The sequence below is a fragment of the Pygocentrus nattereri genome, chromosome 11 (genome assembly GCF_015220715.1).
Source record: "Pygocentrus nattereri isolate fPygNat1 chromosome 11, fPygNat1.pri, whole genome shotgun sequence".
NCBI classification, from domain to species: Eukaryota; Metazoa; Chordata; class Actinopteri; order Characiformes; family Serrasalmidae; genus Pygocentrus; species Pygocentrus nattereri.
The window spans coordinates 39,075,762-39,098,383 of NC_051221.1; the positions used below are offsets into that span (position 1 = coordinate 39,075,762).

Below are 22,622 nucleotides of genomic sequence, written 5' to 3' on the forward strand. Positions count from 1 at the left end.
CGATAACGTTAGGGCCAGAGCTTACCTGCTTTTGCTTTCATTCACATTTAAAATATTTATGCTTCAACGGTCGGAGAGGAGCTGTTCCTTATTTGGGCCAGTCGGAGACCGTTACAAATAGCCTTTGGAAACACGCTGACAGAATCCCCCAACAGGATTCCTCTTATTTTCTTGCTCTTATTTTCCTTCTTTTTTGTGTGTGTGTATTTTTTTCAGAAGACCAGTGAGCAGGGTGAGGCTGTTCATTAGTGTTCTTAAGCTGGCCAGTGCAGAAAATATCCCACACTCAAGGCCAATCCATTGATCATCATCTCAGACTTGAAAGCACAGAGGCAGTCAACTTATCTTTTGGCAGGAATGTTATTTATGCGGGCACGGTAATTGCACAAACTCTGTCACACTAGATCATTTTTTGAGGAAAAGCTTTGGAACAGATGCTGAAAGCGCAGCATGCTTGCTCAAGACAATACTCAGAGATGATATAAACTCTTCTTCCAAAACCATTTTTTATGACCCAAAAGAATGAGTTTTTCTGGTTTGAGTGCAGCTGGTAGGAGGCGACACTGAAAAAAAAAACAGTGAAGCATGGAATTTACTTAGTTGAAAAGTGTTAAAGTTTGGGCGCCCGGTCATGTAACATTTTGTGTTGATTTATTCAATGATCTTCTACAAAAAATGCACATTTTGATATACAATTACTGTTTATTTGCTGTATTTAACATACTGCGCGAACAGAATAAAACATAAAACCTGGACCTCGCAGACGTTATGGAGCATTTTAGATTTTGTGTTTTACTTTTGTTTTACTTTACTCTTCAAATAAGTAGATATTGGAGCACCCAACCATTTACTTAGTACATCATTTGGACAAGAACAAATGTCAGATTACAGGGTTGGGCAATTTGACAATATTCATCATTATTGTGATAAATTACCTCACTTTTCTGAGCATATCATAGATGTCAGTATTTAGAAAACACATCATGTTTGATTACAAAAAGAGCATAATTCGTCCTGTTTAACTGGACACAATATGTGCCACACTGAATACAAATTACTGTATCATTCATTTCAATAGGATTTTTAAATATAGCATTACTCCAAGTTATCAGGTGCCACAAAAAAGCCAAAACGTCTTGAATTTTCATATTACAACTTTGCCACCTCGCCCATCTCGGACTCCTTCTATTGACACATTTTATTCCTGATGAAATTATGCACACATTTAAACACATCTTAGTTGAGTAGAATCAGTTGTTCAGTCACTATTTCTCAGGGTAACCAGGCTTATCTTCAAGCCCTTTTGCCATAAGCTCATTAACACAGTAACAGAGTGCAGAGGCAATAGTACTAGGCTGGGCTGGAGGCGGGCCAAGTTATTCCTCTGCTGAATATGAGGGTTAGGCTGCCTGCGCTGAGGAGTCGCGCTGTAATTTAAAACCAGACTGCTCACAGCTCCTCACATACACACATATATACACACACACTAGGGCAGAACTGAGCGAGCAGGCTTTGTTCCAGCACCCAGCACAAAGACAGAAGAGCCCTGGACACTGACTGGATGACGCTCTGACAGAGCTTCCCTGTGAACAGGTACATGTGCATGTGTGTGCATGATTGGGTGAGGAGGGCATGGAGTGGCGGTGTGTGTGTGTGTGTGTGTGTGTGTAGGTTTGCAGAGTGGTGGTGGTGGTGGTGGGGTGGGGGGGGGGGGGTTCATTCTCTCCACTGCCCGTGCATAAGAAGTTACAGTACACTCTGATGTCTGCTGGAAAGCTGCACTGTACAATGGCTCTCGTATGCACGTTGCCTCCAATGCAACTTTAGCACCAACCTCCTCTGCTGGAATATGGGCATCTGTGACAAGTAATAAGGAACAGTCTCAGGTAATCACTCTGAAATGCATGTTAGAAGGTCTTCTGTGTTCTTGCATGTCAGAAGTATCATTTCTACGTCTCAGTCCAAAACAAAAGAAAAGATTCTCCTCTTTCGTCTGTGACTTCTTTCTCCACATCTTTTGAACGCAGCAGTTATTCAGTGTGAACATTTCATGATGAATGGACCAAAAGGATTGCTCCAAGATCAAGTCCTTACATTGACTTACAGTAAAAGTTACATTAAATGACATTTTTGCTTTCTCCTGGTAAGTTCATATTTTGGAGATATATGTTTTTTGGACAGTGATGATATATAAATGTAAAAGTTGCTGAGCAATGTCTGCTTTGTGGTCAATACAGTAATCTCAATATAAAAAAGAAATGGATGAACTGAATTGGATTGTGCGAGCAGGCAGGACGTAGATTATGGAGAGCAGTTTTAAAGGGATTCATTGAATTGAATTGGACTGAATTGGACTGAACCGAATTGGCTGTGTGGAAGCAGACAGCGAGTAGACTATGGAGAACACTTTCAAAGGGATTTTATTCCAAATTCCAACTTTTTTCCGGTTCTTCCCCAGTTGGTGGGGGGTTTGACGTGTCTGCTAAGCGTCTGAATGAGTCGATACATGTCTGTAGAGTGAGGGGAGTGATTGCATTTATCTCGTCTTTAGCTCATTTCAAAACACTCTTACGCGAAACCCCTTTGTGAGAAGCTGGGCTCTAAATAAAGAAATGAAAATAACGCTTGTATGACCCTCTTTCCTTTCCTTGCAAGAAAGCTCAAATGGTTTTAATTAACCACTGAAGGCTATGTGAGCTCCTCTCCCTCCCTCTCCCTGCCTCTCTCTCTCTCTTTGTCTCACTGTCCTTCCCACACTCTCTCTGGATTTTGCTGATGGATGTATTTGGTCATGGTTTTGGGGGTGTAGTTATGTGTGGGAAGTGGGGGATGAATTCTTCACTGTAGACACAGTGGCCACTGTGGGGGGAAAAAAAGCCCATTCAGATCGCTCGAAGTTATATTAGAAGGGAGAAAAGCTCTACTTTGCCCAAGTTCCTTTTTCATAGCACTGTGAACAGTTTCTCTGCTCCTTGCAGAACTTCTCAAGCACCTGTGTTATTAAAGTAAGCAGAAGCTTAAGAGGAAAGCACAAGTACTGTGCTGTGCTGGCTGAACCGCACTACGGCTCCAATCCTGTTGATCCCTGCAGCTTCTTTGGGAAGAGTTTATGTAACACATCAACACACAGGGACATTCACTATAGACACAGAGGTTCAGAAAGACAGAAGGAGAGTTCATTCACCCACCCAGGCTGCACTTTGATCGGCTTGCGGTCTTCTTTTATCTTGCCGAGAGTGCAAGCCAGACACCAAACCACGTAGACCTCCTGGGCCCCTATTTTTCAAGTAAGATCACTGATCTGAGATCAGTCCATGTAATTCTAAACAGAAAAGCATTCTTACTCTAAGGGGTAAGGGTTATATATGGGCCCTGGTGTTGTTTTACTTTGTCAAAATTCTGATGGATCAGTGAAATACACTCTTCGCATTATGCCACCAGTACCAAGTGTTATTGAAGTGGAGCACTTTCTGCAAATCTAAAGCTGCATGTTCAACTGAGCTTCACCTGTGAAAACAGCCACAAAGGAACACACTCAGGGATGTGTTATCTATCACAGCAGCAAACCTTGCCAAGAGCCTTTTCATCCTTCTGACAACATGATAGGCTTCTGGAAGCAGTTGTGAAAACCATTTCTCTAAATTATTGATCTGTAATGCTGCTGCACTCAGTAAAATAATTCTTGTACTGTGCAGTTCGCTGATAAACTTGTAGGTGGTGATTTTGTGGAACAGAGTAAGTTCCAGAGAGAGTGTGAGAGCAGTGCATTTGGGGGAGGAGCTGTTACATAACCAGCTTTACAGAGGAATACGTTCTGCAGAAATATGTACAGAAATATGTTCAGTCTGTGCAGAGCTCGTGAGCTGACAGTTATTTATAAAGACTGTCTTCTATTCAATTAATTGACCAACTGAACCACTATGCCTTCTGTGGTTTCTTCACACTCTTATCTAGCACCACACAATACCACCATCATTCAAAGTTCCGGCTTCTGCCGTAATTTTCCTTTTATGGTTCTATAGAAGGAATATTAGTTTTGCTTCCTGTAGAATATAGCAGTCAAGTCAAATAGTCATTAAACTCTTCAAACGTCTGGATCTTTTCACCACAGATCAAATCAAAACACAAATTAGAGCTGCACTGCACAAGCTTTTGGGATTTGGAGACATCTCTGGTGGAAAAGTGTAATTGCATGGAATGTGCAGAGGAACATTTGGGAACACCAGTTGGGCTGTGCATTTGTTCCTCGAGTGGATGAATATGATAAATGTGAGCATGTTGAAAGAGAACTCAGAGAGTGCCAAACGTTTCGAACGTAGTGTGGAAAACACATTTTTGCATAATTATAGGCTGACCCTCAGCAGCACACCATATTTTAGCACATATTTTAATCCTGGCTCAGTAATGCTGCTCCTTTTTATTTTAACAGTGCAACTTTAACCACTGAATTATGTTCTGCATCAGACATTTTAAACCATTTGAAAACAGCAGAGGCCTATTACATTGTGTGAACATTTTTTTAATCAATGCATCAATAAAAATCATCCAAAATGGCTTTTTCCTTCTCTTGTAAAGTTCAATATGTACGCACATGGTTTTTAATTACAGCAGTGACATGAACATTACACTCACCGGCCACTTTATTAGGTACATAATTAGGTAATAATAGTAAAAGGCTGGCCACCCTTTTGCCTTCAGAACTGCTTTAATTCTTCATGGCAAACTTTCAACAAGGTGTTGGAAACGTTCCTCAGAGATTTTGGTTGGTTATTTGAGTTCCTGTTGTCTTTCTATCATCTGGAACCAGTCTGCCCATTCTCTTCTGACCTCTCACATCAACAAGGCATTTTCATCCACACAACTGACCGCTCACTGGATATTTCCTCTTTTTCGGACCGTTCTCTGTAAACCCTAGTGATGGTTGTGCGTGAAAATCCCAGCAGATCAGCAGTTTCTGAAATACTCAGACCAGCCCGTCTGGCACCAACAACCACGCCACGTTCAAAGCCCCTTAAATCCCCTTTCTTCTCCGTTCTGATGCTCGGTCTACACTTCAGCAAGTTGTCTTGACCACCTCTACATGCCTAAATGCTTTGAGTTGCTGCTGTGTGATTGGCTGATTAGCTATTTGTGTTAACAAGCAACTGAACCTACCTAATAAAGTGTGCGGTGAGTGTATATAGCATTGCATAGAGTGTATTCATTTTTTAAGTAAACAACGTTCATTTCTAAGTTAACATCATAATCAAAGGCCTAATCAACTTTGTCAACTAATTGCTGCAGCCCTACTGGGCCCCCACTGCGTATAGCAGTATCTCATATCTGATGCCAAACCAGTACTCTGGACTCCCCCGCACTCCAGACAGCGGACCCACATCCCTCCATGTGTTCCTCATATGCCAATGTGTTTACACTGGCCCGGCCGGACCTCCAGCACCAGCTTCAAGCGGCCTTTGGCTCTCCACATAGCTCAGCCTGCCCTGAACGGCCCCCAAAGCCCACAGCTTCTGAGCTCATTGGAATGCCTGTTTGGGTTAGCCTGGTTTACACTAGCCGAGGTGCAGACTGAAATGGTCTGGCATTAAGCTTCACCTTCCACTTGAACACACTGGCAAAGAGCTTGAGTTTCATTAAGCCTACACAGAGATTTACTTCACTCTGTCTTTCCTGGAGTCAGAGGGAGCTCAGTTTCTCACTGACAACACAGTAAGCTTAGTTAGGAAGATGGTAAATCTGTCTTTATAACATCTGCTGAACCTGAGTCAGCCAAGTGGAAAAAACCTACTGTGCAACTTGATGTGTTCCCGTCATAGAGCTGATCTGGATACAGTTGGATGGAGTTAGCTGGTTGTGGCTTGGCAGGCGGTGTGACCGTGCCTGCTGCCTAACATCACATAAGGGACCTATGATTCAGTGTAGTGGGGCAGAGCAAGACAGCAGCTCGTGAGCAGGGCAAGATGTCCCAACTGCCATTGCAGAAGAAAAGATGGAGTCATCATTTGTCATTGTTAGTGTGTTAAACCATAAATAGACACCTACTCAGCCCACAATGGAAACATTTATCGAGGGGCCGTGGACCGAATAAAGCATAGTAATGAAAATAAAATGGGCTTTTTACAAGTTGCTTTTTTGTATTAACAGGGAAACTCAATTATCCTGGCGTTCAAGGCCTATTAAAAAGTTTTAAAGGTTTTGATACGGCACTGATGTCATGCTTTACAACGTCATCCACATGGTTTCTACACTATTGATCAGAAAACCAGTGTGTTTTGTGCCGAAGACTTTTTAAGGTCCTTATTTGCAGGGTAATCCTGGTCTGTGTTTACAGTACCATTTTTCACAGGAACTCTGCACCTCTTAGGTAAAAGACTGTAAACTGTGCTTGCACCTTATTTATCAGCTCACGGTGATGAGAAGACTCATAAATAGATCTGTTTATGAAATGGAAGTTCCTTCCCGTAGATGAATGTTCGAGCTCTTCTCAGCAAATGCTTGAAACACAACAAGGAAAACACAATATAAAAAAGGTCCAAAGGTTCGAGTGTAGTGTTTTTGTGTTTAGCACTCTCTGAGAGCACTGACAAACAACATTTTTTATTAGGTTTACTTTATTAGGTACACCTTGCTAGTAAAAGGTTGGACCCCCTTTTGCCTTCAGAACTGTCTTAATTCTTCGTGGCCTACTTTCAACAAGGTGTTGGAAATGCTCCACAGAGATTTTGGTTGGTTATTTGAGCTTCTGCTGCCTTACTATCATCTGGAACCAGTCTGCTCATTCTCCTCTGACCTCTCACATCAACAAGGCATTTTCGTCCACACAACTGACCGCTCACTGGATATTTCCTCTTTTTCGGACCGTTCTCTGTAAACCCTAGAGATGGTTGTGTGTGAAAATCCCAGCAGATCAGCAGTTTCTGAAATACTCAGACCAGCCCGTCTGGCACCAACAACCACGCCACGTTCAAAGTCCCTTAAATCCCCTTTCTTCCCCGTTCTGATGCTCGGTCTGCACTTCAGCAAGTTGTCTTGACCACCTCTACATGCCTAAATGCACTGAGTTGCGGCCGTGTGATTGGCTGATCAGCTATTTGTGTTAACAAGCAATTGAACAGGTGAGGTCAGTAAAGTGGTCAGTGAGTGTATGCTTGCAGTGTTTTTAGCTCACATTTTTACACTGTAATATATAATCTTTGGTTAACTGTATAACTGTAGTCACATCTTGTTAGCTGCAAAGAAAATAATTAGTTAAGCAAGATATCTAATAAGCCAATGTAGCTGCTTTAGACTTGTGCTTCATTCATCACATAAAGTAAACAAAACAGACAAATTGTTCATCACAATTATTTATGTTACATTTCACTGCTGTCAGAAGAAAACCTTGTATCTCCAAAATAGTGACTTTACAGGAGAAGGAAAAAACATAGTTCACTTTCAAAGTAAGTCAATGGAACCAGAATTTTTCCCATGTCGTTTTGGGTCATTTCTTTTAGGCCACTCATCATAAAATTTACAAACAATGTAAAGAGTAACAGATAGTTTCAAATTATGTCAAAAACTGAAAAATGCCCAAAATGGAGATACAAGGTTTTCTTCCGACAGCAACGATTTAATAATCTGCAGAAATCTCATAATTGTGACAGGTTCACTTGAACCATGAACACACATTTGTTTGGACTGCACCCATGAGCTTTTACTATGTTTGTACAGCACTGAAAGTCAAGCTGATTCCAATTAGTGGAACAGTGATTGGGTGGCGCGGTGGTGTGGTGGGTAGCGCTGTCGCCTCACAGTGAGGAGGGCCTGGGTTCGATTCCCCGGCCGGTTGACCAGGGTCCTCTCTGTGTGGAGTCTGCATGTTCTCCCCGTGTCTGTGTGGGTTTCCTCCGGGTTCTCCAGTTTCCTCCCACAGTCCAAAGATATGCAGTTAGGCTGATTGGACATGCTAAATTGCCCCTAGGTGTGAGTGACTGTCTGTCTGCCCTGCGATGGACTGGTGACCTGTCCAGGGTGTATCCTGCCTTCTGCCCGAAGACTGCTGGGATAGGCTCCAGCACCCCCCCCGCGACCCTGACGGAGAAGCGGCTTAGAAAATGGAAGGAATAGTGGTTAATCAGTTTTTGACTCAAGTGAAAGACGGCATTAATAAGCATGTGACCATCATCAAAGCTTGACATGCACTTTTTATGTCGGTCATTGTACCTCAAAACTCTTCGCTGTGTTCCAGGACCTGGTCCAGAACTAAATTATCTATAATCTACATCCTCTACAATTACAAACTACGATTACAAATTGCAAAATTGCTCAAGGTCTTTCCCATCCAGGAAATATTCAAACACTTGAATACCTACAATGCAACCAATACAACCTGATGGCCTCATGTTAATTGATGTAGACGTTTATACCAGAGAGAGGTGCAGACAAATTCAGTTTAACTTTGGTTTCTTGCCAGCTGCCTCCACTAAAGCATGTATAATGTAATGGGTTTTTTTGGGGCATGATGATTGGTGGCTATGCCCTTTGAAATCTTTTTAATGAGCGATAATGAGTAGGCGATATCCCTATATGCTTGTTCCACCTCCCAGGCAATATCGAAACCAAAGTTTGTAAAAGTATTTACTGATATATTTGTTTACTTGTCACAAAAAGTCAATGGGCCTGATGCCACTGTCTGAAAGACCCTGCTTTCTGTTTTGCTTCTGATCAGGGACTGCAGCTGTACCGTGCACTCTGACTGCAGTGAGCTCTCTAAGCTGCAGACTGAGATTTCTCCAGGGTTTCAGCTCAAACGTGTGAGGCAGCTGCAGCTCCCATCATGCGGCTGCTCACTGTCCTGCTGCTGCTTCTGGTACTCGGAGGGGCCGAGGCACGGAGGGAAGGCCGGAGAAGGCGGGACAGGGCACGGGGCCGAGGGAGGGCAAGCGCTGTCAAGCGCTTTATAGTCAATTGCAAGGAGTACATGGAGGATGGAGACAAGTATCTGGACTGCCAGGACCGCCGCCTGACCGCTGTCCTGCTAGGATGGCCAGAGGATATTGACCACCTCCTGCTGGCACGGAACAGGATCCAGGCGCTGCAGGACAACACGTTCAGCCACTTCAGGAACCTGCAGAGTTTGGACCTACAGCAGAATGAGATTTCGCTCATTGAGGAGGGTGCTTTCAGTGGCCTAACCAAGCTCAAGACTTTACTGCTGCAACACAACCTCCTGCAGGTGATCACCGAGGCCATGCTCATCCCCATGCCACAGCTCACCTACCTGCGCCTCCACGACAACCCCTGGAAGTGCAGCTGCCAGCTTGACAGCCTAGTGCGCTTCCTGCAGGTGCCCAGCAACCGCTACATGGGCAACTTTGCGAAGTGCGCTGAGCCAACAGGGCTGAGGGGGCAGAAGCTTAAAGCGCTGGATGCAAAGTTACTGTGCTCGCCCCCTGCGGAGGCTCAAGAACTTCACCCAAGGCCACCAGGGATGCAAAAGCACCCTGATGCGACATCGCTGTGTTACACTTATGTCTTCCCCAAACCACTGCTGGACTGCAGGGGCCGAGGTGAGAGTGGCTTTTCAGCCGAATTTTATCTGTTTAATCAGTGATGTTATGTTGATGTTATTGCTGAATCTGGGATGCATAAAAGTGCACATAGTTAACTTACAGCATAATGAGTTTTGCAGGGCATGAGGATTGGTTGGTGGGGCACTGCCTCACTAAATGACCTTGAACAGTTTAAATAACCCATCAGCTTTCTAGAGCTGAAAAACTATGTGCAGTAAAATGTGCTCTACAGTCTTTCACTGCTGATATTTTCTATAGTTAGAATGTGAACTATAACTTTAACTATAATCATATGCAAATGTTTGGGTGACCAAAAATGCACATTTTGTTGAATTTCTAAGTGAAAATAAATTACCACGTTTTCTACAGAGAGCACACTTCTGTACATGTTAAATCACAAATACGGTTTATTTGCTAAATGTAACACATTGAAATGAACATAAAATGTGGCCTGTGCAAAATCTGTGCCACATTTTGTATTTGATATTTTTTCCCAGTATATTAAACTCAGGGCAGCACGGTGACACACAGCTGGTTGCCTCACAGCTTCAGTTCCCAGCCGGGTGACCAGGGTCTTTTCTGTGTGGAGTCTGCATTACCCCCCCACCCCATCCCCCCAGTACAAAGACATGCAGTCAGGGCAACTGGACATGCTAAATTGCCCCTAGGTGTGATTGTGTGCGTGAATGTATATATCTGTCTGTCTGCCCTGCGATGGACTGGTGAGCTGTCCAGGGTGTGTCCTGCCTTATGCCCAATGACAGCTGGGATAGGATCCAGCACCGCAAACCCAAAAGGATATTTAACTAGGCAAAATAGAAACTGTGCACTGAAATCTTCAAGATAATATTTAAGTGTATTCACTGTAGAATGTATAACGCTACCTTACCATGTAATATGACTGAAGATCAAACTGTTGCAAAGGACTGTACATATAATTTTTCTTGATAAAACCATTTTTTCTTGATAAAAATCTAAAAACATGCATCTGACCTAAAATGTATCCAAGGTACGTTACAAGTGTTATACAGGTCCTGGGTGGCCATAGTGTGCTAGCTGTTAACAAGTGCTAGCTGTTAGCACGACTAGACAAACTAATAGACAGCTAAATTTGGCTTTTGATATAATTCAGAATGTTTCGATTTAAGTACGTCTACGAAGTTAAACATTTGTGAATTTAAGTAATAATCATTGTGGGATAAATTCAGTTATAATCTACAAGGCTGGTTAAAACAGCTATTGGTACAGTGGCTCACATTATCTAACATTAACACAAGGGTCCATAAGCCACAAGGGTCAACGCAAGCTGAAGCACACAAGGATTTCACAGTGAGGAAGAACTTTGATATTCCGAGGACAACTAACAGCTCCCAGCACTCATATTGAATTATTTACAATGTTCTTAGCAGTAAGTTGTTGCAGTGCTCATATCCCTCACATGAGGAACATCTTGTTTTTTGCCTTTGATTAATCACTTTAACTGAGAGAAGCAAGTTTCAGTGTTAATTTATTATATTTATGTCTTGTGATAAAATAGTATACACAGTGGTAGTAATGACCAAACATGTATCAGACAGGTTTTTGTATGTAAGTGTATGTAAGTGTGTATACGCATATGCCAGTGATCGAGAGGTTACGTGTCATATAGATTTCTGGTTACAAGGCCTACAAGTGAAACACACCAGCATTCCCTTAAAACAGGGCGCCAGTTAAAGATGCACTAGTAATAACAAGCAACAGCTGTTCACGCTGCATGTTATCCCGCGAGATTTTAAGAGGGCTTTAAGAAAGTATTCACGGAAAGATTTTTACACACATGTGCTGTCATTATGGTTAGGACGACATATGGTTGGGATAGTGTAGTGGTTAACACCTCTGACTTCTACACTGTAGACTGGGGTTCAATCCCACGAGGTCAAGCACCCTACACTATACCAGTAAGAGTCCTTGGGCAAGACTCCTAACACCACCTTGGCCTCCCTGTGTAAAATGACCAAATTGTAAGTCGCTCTGGATAAGAGCGTCTGCCGTAAATGTAAATTAACTTTTGCTCCCTGCAAGCTGAGTTAACACTGGCTTTTGGTGGTAAGTCTCAGAAGACATGGCGCTTTACTTTTTAAAACATTTTACCATTTTAAATCTGAACATGATGCCAGAAAACACCAACAAAAGGCCTTGTTGCTTTTGTTTGAAATTGTTGCTATACTATTTAAGAGATATTTAAAGGTTCTTTTTAACCAAGTAGTTTACAGCTGATTTTCTCACCTTGATAGTATTACATAATAACCCGATGAAGTCAAGGAGACTGTATTTGATTTGTCATCCTCCTTCCTGAACCTCCTGATTTACAATTTTGTCAAGTGAGTACACGGTGAAAGGCACTATATGAGAGAAGAAAGGCATCTGTGCATCTGGAAACAGACAATTGGCAGTCCATCCAGTCACAACAATGAAATATAAGTTCCTCGGGAAAGAAATAGAACTATGTTTCCCAGATAATACATCTGGTTTGTCTTTTAGAAGCTATATAAATGCCACATTCAGGCTGATATGAGGCTGATATCACTCCTCCAAAACCTTGAGTTTCAATATAGTATTTAAAACACATCCATGCCCAGGACATCAGCAACAAAGCAGAAGCAGATTCCACATAAGGTCCCCTTGTGTGCCCATCCATAATCATATTCCTAACCATGACGCTTCAGTGATTCCATAGTTACTAAATCAATGCTTCAATGCTGGTTTCTGTTATGTCTCTATGATACGCAGCGGAGGAAGCAGGACTGCTTTGATCACAAGAGATGAGTTGAATGAAAAGGCTGTCAGTGGCAGTGAAATGCATCATTCAGCTTTCAGCCTGGCAACAAAGAATTTTGTGTTTTGTGCACTATACAGTATTGTCTCTCAATAGAAAGGACAGTGAAATCATTGCTCCCTCTCCAGAGAGTTTCTTAAAATATCAAGTCCCAACTCCAGTCTGTGCCACTTTGTTAGCAAATCATCCCAAAAAAATTCTTCACCTTTCTTCCAGGGACAGTATGGTTGGCAAACATCACATATGCCTCATATATTGGCAACCATAATGTTGTCTCCTGATAAACTGGGAAATTGCTATTGGTTCTATGTAGGAATTACACCTGAAAATGACACAGGTAATTTGGTGCACTATTTTAGCTTGCACGCTCACTGACAGGGACGTAGCACCAACCACCCCCTTTTTCAGCAAAACAAAAGAAAATTTATCTTTATTATGCTGTATTTCTTTATGTGGTTGGTTGGAGTGCATTAAGGGTAGAAGACCTGACAATACAGTAGGTGTGTATCTTTCTGTATTTCAGTGAGGATTACACCTAAACTTGGTCTCTTCACAAAACAAACCATGCAATTGTTGGGAAATTCTAAAGAGAAAAACATTTTTACACTAAAATGTGAAGATAAAAACACTTAAATATGTTGTGGCATGGCCAGGGCTGGAGAGAGAGCCAGTTTTAAAGAGTCTATGCTCCTCCTCTGATTCAGTGCAGCTGTGCGCAATTGAAGGAAGAGCCAATTGCTTGGGGCTAGGCAGCGGTTCCTCTCCACCACCACATTCCCCTCCCCTTAGTACACAGCCACCAAGGTCAAAGGTGAGGTCTGGTGGCTGGTGGCGGTGCTCTTGATGCTGGTGGTGATTCTGAGGTTCTCTCCAGAGCCCCTGGCAGTGTGTAAGTGTCAGGCCATAGAAGCCATTCTGGCCAGAGAGAGTCCTTGTCCTCCACCATGAGCATGCCTTCTCCAGGCCCACCTCCCTACCCCTGCAAACCTGGCCCAAGGCCAGTAGCAAACCGTGACTGTAAACCTCAACCCTCTGACCCACATTACACAAACAGTGTTAGTCGCAGTCAGCATAAAATCACCTGCCATGGTGGCCTATAAGATTTTAAATAGCTTATCCCCTGATCGGGGCACTACTTGAAAAGAAATCCATTCTCCTGTCCTTTGGGACGAAGTGATTGATCCAACACAATTTACAATTGCTTCTCAAGCTATTTGATGGCGATGGGCTGACTTGTGGTGCTAATGGGGAAAGCTCCTCATTGTGGATAATAGCTAGGAGAACCCACATTTTTTTCTGCGTTACTGAGCCAAAAACTACAAACTAATCCTTTCAAATACATTTTTTGAACAGTAATTTGACCTTCAGTTTCCAATATTTAGGTTCCTACCCATTTAAAGGTCTTAAATGACTGGAAATAACTGGCCAGTAGGGTTGCAAAGATGGCTGCTGAGTGAACAGACTGAGTGAACAGACAGTTCATCACTTCAGGCTCACCTGTTTTCTAAAAGAAACAGGTCAGAATTTGTCTGCCCTCCTTTTGCCTTCTCTCTCGCTCTCTCCACTCCTTTCATTTGTAAAATCCTGATTTTGGTTTAATTTTAACCAGGTCAGAACTGCTGAACAGCTGGAGGATCAAACAAAAATGACAGGAACATAAGCAGAAATTACTAGATGATAATCCAAAATGCAGTCTTGTATTATTTATTTGCATAGTAGCAAATAGCATATGGGTAGCGCTGTCGCCTCACAGCGAGGGGGGCCTGGGTTCGATTTCCCGGCCGGGTGACCGGGGTTCTCCCCGTGTCTGCGTGGGTTTCCGTCCGGCTTCTCCAGTTTCCTCCCACAGTCCAAAGACATGCAGTCAGGCTGATTGGACATGCTACATTGCCCCTGGGTGTGAGTGACTGTCTGTGTCTGTCTGTCTGCCCTGCGATGGACTGGCGACCTGTCCAGGGTGTATTCTGCCTTCCGCCCAATGACTGCTGGGATAGGCTCCAGCACCCCCCTCCTCGCGACCTTGGCAGAGAAGCGGCTTAGAAAATGGATGGATGGATGGATGGAATAGCATATAGCAACAGAATTAGAAACCAAAATCAATTATTTCCGAGGCTTTTATAGGGCCACCCATTCAGGAGGAGCCCTGATTAGAAAAGTCCATCATTATCCAATATAACGCCCCTATAATTGCCATGTTGTTTTGGACTATTTCTATTCGTTTATACATCATAAAAGTTCATTACACCCTTTTTACCCTGTTCCTCAGTGGTCAGGGCCCCCACAGAGCAGTCTTAATTGGATGGCAGATCATTCTCAGCGGTACAGTGGTGGCGTGTTAGTGTGTTTTACGTTGCTACGAGTGGATCAGACACAGCAGAGCTGCTAGAGTTTTTAAACACTGTGTCCACTCACTGTCCACTCTATTAGACACTCCTACCTTGCTGGTCCACCTTGTAGATGTAAAGTCAGAGACGACAGCTCATCTGCTGCTGCACAGTTTGTGTTGGTCATTCTCTAGTCCTTCATCAGTGGTCACAGGACGCTGCCCACAGGACGCTGATGGCTGGATATTTTTGGTTGGTGGACTATTCTCAGTCCAGCAGCAACACTGAGGCGTTTAAAAACTCCAGCAGCACTGCTGAGTCTGATCCACTCAAACCAGTGCAACACACACTAACACACCACCACCACATTAGTGTTACTTTAGTGCTGAGAATGATCCACCACCCAAATAGTACCTGCTCTGTGGTGTTCTTGTGGAGGTCCACCAGATAGGTCTCCAAATAAATCCCCAAAACCTATGTAGTGCGGCTTAAAATATCAGTTATTGTTATCAGCCCTCTGATTGTAATGATTACAAACTTATATAGTGGCCAAACAGAGAGACGTATTACAGTCAGGTTTGTACAGAACTGGTCTAGTTTGAGAAATAACAGCTTCTCATTAAGTTGGATAGATTACAAAAGAATCTGGGCTTTCTCTGCCTCAATCAGAAAAGTTGAGTCAGCGGAGGGAATCTGCCGTGAAACTCCAGCACTCTCTTGTGCCGTGATGTCATCTTGCTCTGGGATCTACTGAAAAGTGAAACTCCAGCACAGGAATCCTGGAGGAGTTAGTGAAAACAGAGGAAGAGCGATAGCTCTGCCTTAGTCATTTCATCTACAGGCTTTTCCCTCGTTTGAAGTAATGTCTTGTACGTTCTCTTACACATCATTCAGAAGCTGTTTAGACATGGTGAGAAAAAGGAACACTATGCTGTAAGTACTGTAGTCAAACTAGAGGAGGATCCATTAAGCTTGTGTACATTAATCTGATAATGCACGCTCACTTAAGCCACAAGGCAGGTGTTCTGTTAGGATCGTGGGAAGAAGACGGACTGACTCCGTTTTACATGTCACTGATTCTTCTGCCCACATGGTCACCTCCTGATGACATTTCCTCATGTCACTGGGTGATTGATGTTTCACATGGGCCACAAATGCTTCTGTTAAAACCTGCAGTGCCATAAAGTTTCAAGCAGCTCATGGCGTAATGGTGTAATAAATAAACAAAGCTAAAACTGTTTGTTGGATCCCACTCAAGTTTGCAGGCCGTGCTTAAGAACATGCAAAGGCAAGAATACTCGTAAAATAAACAAAGGGAGATTTCCATAGCCACTGATTGTTGGCTATTTTGTGCTTAGCACTTTGTTTCAGCTCTCTATCCCAAACACAGTGAATGGCATAGATAATCTATTTTTGTTAGCTCCATTATCAGTAAGTGTTACAAAAATAAGTTTGGGATTTTATGGACCACCAACGTTGACCAAACTGTACACAGGTTTCAGCAATTACTGTGGCAGATGTTTCCATCTATGGTTAGCCTGCTGGAAATAATTTTAAAACGCAAAGAGGCCTTTAAAGTGCCTTTGGAAACCCTCAGCCATACAATGTTTTGTCAAAGCTCCAATGCCTCAAAGATGGTAATTCTATTGGACAGCTCTTTTTGTTGGCTGTTAGCCAATCAAAGGCCTGATCTGCTGCTCTTTATCTCCTGAAAGTGCAATTAAGACAGTAACAGTTTATAAATGTTCTCTTTTCAGGGCTGAAGACTATTCCGACTGAGATCCCAGCAAGCATTGTGAAAATTGACCTGTCCTTCAACAACATCACAGAGCTGAGGCCTAAAGAATTTGTTGGTGTCAAAGATTTGAAACTTCTGAACCTCAGCAGCAACGGTCTGGAGCGCATTGACACAGGTGAACTAGTCTAACGGGACACAGAACACACATCAGAAGCCCCCAAGACATCATTCTGTTGAGTAGCTCTTCTGGCTGACGGACTGTTTTACAAATGCCCTGCTGGTGACATCCCGTATAAATGAAAATAATGTGTGGCCATGACTTAGTAAGGCCTGGGGAAGAGATGCTAGTGCGTGGCCAGAACTTATTAAGGTGTGGGAATGAGATAATTAAGCCTTGACCATAGCTTAATAAGGCATGATCTCATTCCCATGCCTAAGTCTTGGCCACACATTGTTTTTATTTATATAGGATGTCACTAGCAAGGCTTCATAGACAGCTCCTCATCTTAAAATTTAATACAATCTTAACAGCTGTAAGGCTGTCATGAACGCTTTATTTCAGTTGATTACTCAGTTAAAAAAATATTAATTAAAATATACATTCTCTATGAATCGGCGTGGTGAGTAGTTCACATTTGAGTGAAAAGCTGAATAACCCTGTTTATTAGCATTATAGTTGCGTGAGCACGACTGAAAAACCCACAAAAAATCCACACCAGCAGGATCTAACGAATGCACTTGTGTGGGTGGTTGCATTGGAAAATTAAATGTTTGCAGATACATACATTATATACACTCACTGGCCACTTTATTAGATTCACCTGTTCAGTTGCTTGTTAACACAAATAGCTAATCAGCCAATCACACGGCTGCAGCTCAATGCATTTAGGCATGTAGAGGTGGTCAAGACAACTTGCTGAAGTGCAGACCGAGCATCAGAACGGGGAAGAAAGGGGATTTAAGGGACTTTGAACGTGGCGTGGTTGTTGGTGCCAGACGGGCTGGTCTGAGTATTTCAGAAACTGCTGATCTACTGGGATTTTCACGCACAACCATCTCTAGGCTTTACAGAGAACGGTCCGAAAAAGAGGAAACATCCAGTGAGCGGTCAGTTGTGTGGACGAAAATGCCTTGTTGATGTGAGAGGTCAGAGGAGAATGGGCAGACTGGTTCCAGATGATAGAAAGGCAACAGGAACTCAAATAACCAACCAAAATCTCTGAGGAACGTTTCCAGCACCTTGTTGAAAGTCTGTCACGAAGAATTAAGACAGCTCTGAAGGCAAAAGGGGGTCCAACCTTTTACTAGCAAGGTGTACCTAATAAAGTGGCTGGTGAGTGTACGAGTGTGTGTGTGTGTATATATATATATATATATATATAAAATACACATATATAGACACACACACACAGAGGGTGAGTCAAAAGTCACAAGACACCTTTTTATTTTATTTTATTTTTTATGCCGTCACAAGCCTCCACAATGCGGTACTGAAGGTGGCTCAGCATACACAATTTGTTTGAGATGACCCCAGAGATAAAAGTCGATAATAAAATTAAAAAAAAAAAAAAATATATATATATATATACACACACACATTTACATACTAAAGTAAAAAACCATAAGAATATAACATTCAAATGTCGATTACAAGCTTCAAATTCTTCAAATCTTCAGATGTCCATGTTTAAATAGAGCTGGCCAAAGTGGGAAGTGAATATAAACCACTGCAAGCTTGACCCAAGCAAAACAGTAAAACATTTAAACATAAAGCAGAGATTTCCACATGAAACACTGCTGTATAACGATGTGCACTGACATGATAAGTTCAAGAAATGACTTGAATACTTGACTACTAACATAACTGACAGTGACAGTCCTAATCCCCAGTATTAGTTCTGATATATGTAACGAAAGTCCAGCAGTGAGGAGCTGAACTTTTCCCTTCTCTGCTGACACTGAAGACGGGCCGGGTCGCCTACAGAGCGACACTAGTAGCCTGTTAATGAAGTGACTTTTTTTTTTTTTAATTTTCTTTTTTCTTTTTTATTCCTCAGTTCCAAGGGGTAGGGGTAAAAAGAAGAAATGTGATTGGGCCTTAGTGTTGCTGTCAAAAATAGGGATATGATCATGCGAAAAACAAAGGTATGCAAAAGCAGAAAGGCCTTAATGTAGAACATTTGCTGGAGGATTTGATTACAAGACTCTGGTTTGAACCCAAACCCAAATATGGAGATGTTGGTTGTCACGTTGCATCATAGGTGACTTGCATGTGTGTGTTACATAAAAAAATGCCAGGTTGATAAACACATAGAAGTCTTGAAGGCATCAGTACAACACATGTAGCCATGCACTGCAACATTATGAGCCCTGTGCAAACCAAAAAGCCATAAACCCTCACACTTGCTATTATTTTACATTGTTAAAGTGGATTTTTTTTAAAGCTCGGGGTACAGTAAAATGGCAAGCTTTATGCACTTCTTGCTGAGTAGACATTTCTACCCTACGCTGCAGAGTTTGAAAGAGTGAGACAGCCTCATTACACTCATTTTAACAAGACCCCATAAGGCTGACAGCAGTGCTTTCATTAAAGTAATTTTAAAAGCGCTTATGATTAGGTAGAGCTCAGTCTTATGAAAGCAACTAACAGACTGGCAAATTAATTTTATTGCAAAATATACAAAGGCTGCACTCTGTAGCACTCTCCTCCAAAAAGAAGCAGAAAATAAGCCAACTATTCACAGACTGACATAATTAGAAGATACCCAGGCTTCCAAAACTGACTAAATAGGCGTTGACCGCGATCTGATTTTGCCAAATGAACTGACAGGCTGGGTGTGTATTTCAGTAATCCCTGAGGGACATGATACTGTCTCTAGACAGACAAAGCACTTCTTGTAAATCGCTCTGGATAAGAGCGTCTGCTAAATGCTGTAAATGTAAATGATGGACGGATATGGCCAAACTTCAGTCTGTTACACACAGGTTCTTTCATTGTCCTTTCCTTGAATGCCTGTAGACATCTGACTTAAGATAAGATAAGATAAGATAAGATAATCCTTTATTAGTCCCACAGCAGGGAAATTCACAGTATTACAGCAGCAGAGTAATAGAAGTAAGGCACTCGGTAATAGAAACGGGAAACAGTATAAACTTTATAAACATTATAAATGATAAAAATTAAAGTTAAGTCTCGACTACTTACAACAAAATAAGAATAAGAATAAAAAAATAGAGTTGCATAAGATCTGTATTGCTCTTTTGAACATGTTGCACAATGAAAAATATTTGCATTCTGAATATAAGTGTATATTGTGTGTCTGTGTGTGTGTATATTGTATGTGTGTATGGTCTACTGGGAGCAGTGCTGGTTGGAGAGTGACAAGACCATTCATGCTGTAAAATGAAACATTTCGGCCTTGACTTATCGGACGTCTAATCATTGTATTCATCATGCAAATCACAGTATTTGTAGTTAATCCCCGTATCAAGCATTTTTCGTGCATGCTAATATTTAGACAAATGATCTTGCTATAAATAGACACCGAATCACAGAAATCAGGCACTGTATTGAAGAGAATCCTGCTTGAATTAAGATCAAATCTGAGGTGATGGATCCATCTGAGCATCTTTAACAGTTACTGGTTAATTATTAAGGTGACTATTATTTTGACCAAAATGGATCATGTCAATACCTTGATTCATCCCAACACCCAGGAAAACAGTGGATCATCTGAGTTTATGCTCACAGCACATGGAAAAAAAAATCTTATAGGAGCTTATATTTACATATTACAAGCCTTGGCAATGTCACTGATGCAAAGGCCAAGACTGTGATGATAATTCTAGCTGAGCAGTCTCAAGGTTTTCCCACGCTTCTTTGCTTTTGCTAAAATGCTTCTCACTGCCATTAATGTAAATCTTACATTCCCAAGTTTGATTTACAGAGTTCTGTGGTGTGACCACCCAGCATTACTGACCAATACAGTCACCTCACACTAAACACCGAGTTCTGATTTCACATGCTGGGATTTAAGCCTACCAGAACTGATGCAAAACCTGTCAGCATCTATATGGTGTAGGTATGCAATAGAACAGTGGTTCCCAAACCTAAAGTAATTCCCTAAATTGCCATCAAAAACTATGAATACTATGACTTGTGTTCAACATTGTGCATACTGTGCTGTCTTAAACCTGAACAGACCCATTTATTTAACCTATTTTAACCTCTTTTGTAATGACACATGCAGTTGGTCAGTGTTCTCTAAGCACTGACGATATCTCAAAAGTGTATTTTAATGTAATTGATCACAATAGGGATAAATGCATCTTTGTCACAACAAAACCTTGTAACTCCAAAATGGTAGATTTAGAGGAAAAGAAAAAAAAAACATTCTGACTTACAATCAAAGTTAATAAAACAACTATTTTGTCATTTTGGAGCATTTCCATCGGTCCATTCTTCCTAAAATTCATAAAAATGACAAAAAAAAATATACAAGGTTTTGTTCTGACAGTGAATATATGCAGCCCTAATTAGAGGCTACTATTAGTTCAGCTCTCTAGCTACTGTCAATTGCACCTTAATAAAAAGTATAAATAGAAACAGAGAAAGAATGGAAACCATTCGATCTCCAACTTAGAACAATTCTGAATGTGGTGAGTGCATAATAGGCTAAACACAGCATGAAGACAGAAAAGTTCAGCAATGTTATCAACAACTGATTGACAACAACTCCCCTGGACCTCATTCAACTCAGTTGTGTCCCCCTTTGTTTTCACACTCCACAGCTGCTTTTGTGAGCCTCCTCTACCTGCGAGACCTGGACCTCTCCAACAACAGCCTACGCTACTTCGACTACGGTGTCCTGGAAGACCTGTACTACCTCCGGACGCTGTCTCTGGGGGGCAACCCCTGGATCTGTGACTACAACATCCACTACCTGATCTACTGGCTTAAGCACCACCCAGCTGTGGCCTACACAGGGCTGGTGTGCAGCGAGCCCTCAGAGTTCCAGGGCTGGCCCGTGGAGAACTATGTCAAAACCTACAACGCAGACTGTCCCAAAGACAAGCAGGTGAGCCAGCAGACGGGAACGGGCACCACCTCACAGGAGCTTACAGCAGAGACTGACGAGGAGCCCATCCTGGTGCCCAGCCCACTCCGAGACAGGCGGCCCAAGAAATTTGAGATCTATCGTCTGAGTTAAGGAGAAGACTCTACTAGAGGGATTTCCGCTCTTTCTTGGTGAACTCTTAACTTTCCTTTAGAACAGTTCTGATTCAGTCTGGACCAGATTAGATCCAGAACAGGAGTGTCCAGCTCTGGTCTCAGAGCGCCTAAGCCATATACGTTACAGTGATAACATATGCAATGGTAATGTAAAGGTATAGCATTGGCGCATCGTCTAGATGGGGAAATCAGACCTTTGATCTTGCATGTGGAGGCACTACGTTATCCGACCACCTGGTCCAGCATAGTTTGGTGATGTTCTTCATCTTACTCATTTCATGAGTTCCCAGGTTTATAGTAGGTGTGTTTGAGCAAGGAAGTCACCAAACTGTGCTGGACTTCAGCCCTCCAGGACTGAAACTGGACACCCCTGCTTTAGACCCTCTATATCACAGTTTCATGCGTTCGCTCTTTGGAGTTTCTGATTGATCTGTAAAAAAATGAATCATAATTAATAAAAGTTGATTTTTTTTCTATTACTGGGTTTCTTATGGTAAAAGTTTTACTTACTGAGTCAGGAAAAAACACTCAGGAATATGGTGCGTGTGTTGCTGTGGACAAAAAGCCTGAAATAGCAATTTAAACACAAGAGGAGTTGTGCCGGATTTGGTGGGAATATTTCGGACCACGTCATGCATCTTTACATATTCACGTCACACAAACAGACCCAAAAAGATCTGGCTCAACATTGAGGGCTCTGCGGCACGGTGGCGTGGTGGGTAGCGCTGTCGCCTCACAGCAAGGAGGGCCTGGGTTCGATTCCCCGGCCGGGTGATCAGGCTCCTCTCTGTGTGGAGTTTGCATGTTCTCCCCGTGTCTGCGTGGGTTTCCTCCAGGTTCTCCGGTTTCCTCCCACAGTTCAAAGACATGCAGTCAGGCCAATTGTGTAAAATGATCAAATTGTAAGTCGCTCTGGATAAGAGCGTCAGCCAAGTGCCGTAAATGTCAAATGCAAAATTAACAT

The 22,622-nt window shown here is 42.3% G+C and overlaps 1 protein-coding gene across 2 annotated transcripts; it reads left to right on the top strand.

The window, feature by feature from the left end:
• The first annotated feature begins 1,411 nt into the window (after window positions 1-1,411).
• lrrc17 (leucine rich repeat containing 17) lies at window positions 1,412-22,137 on the top strand. Of its 2 annotated transcripts, none has more exons than XM_017706390.2 (4): window positions 1,412-1,593; window positions 8,705-9,545; window positions 16,445-16,600; window positions 21,217-22,137. In XM_017706390.2, the coding sequence occupies exons 2-4, from the start codon at window positions 8,813-8,815 to the stop codon at window positions 21,633-21,635; spliced, it is 1,308 nt and encodes a 435-aa protein (XP_017561879.1). In that variant the 5' UTR covers window positions 1,412-1,593; window positions 8,705-8,812; the 3' UTR covers window positions 21,636-22,137. The 2 variants fall into 2 exon arrangements, with proteins under 2 accessions (XP_017561879.1, XP_017561880.1); XM_017706391.2 differs by lacking the exon at window positions 1,412-1,593 and adding an exon at window positions 1,758-1,886.
• The last annotated feature ends 485 nt before the right edge of the window (window positions 22,138-22,622 follow it).

Coding starts and splice junctions, on each gene's coding strand:
- lrrc17 (XM_017706390.2), top strand. CDS start 8,813: ATGCGGCTGCTCACTGTCCTGCTGCTGCTTCTGGTACTCGGAGGGGCC. Junction 9,546..16,444: donor GCTGGACTGCAGGGGCCGAG/GTGAGAGTGGCT, acceptor TTCTCTTTTCAG/GGCTGAAGACTATTCCGACT. Junction 16,601..21,216: donor TCTGGAGCGCATTGACACAG/GTGAACTAGTCT, acceptor CACACTCCACAG/CTGCTTTTGTGAGCCTCCTC.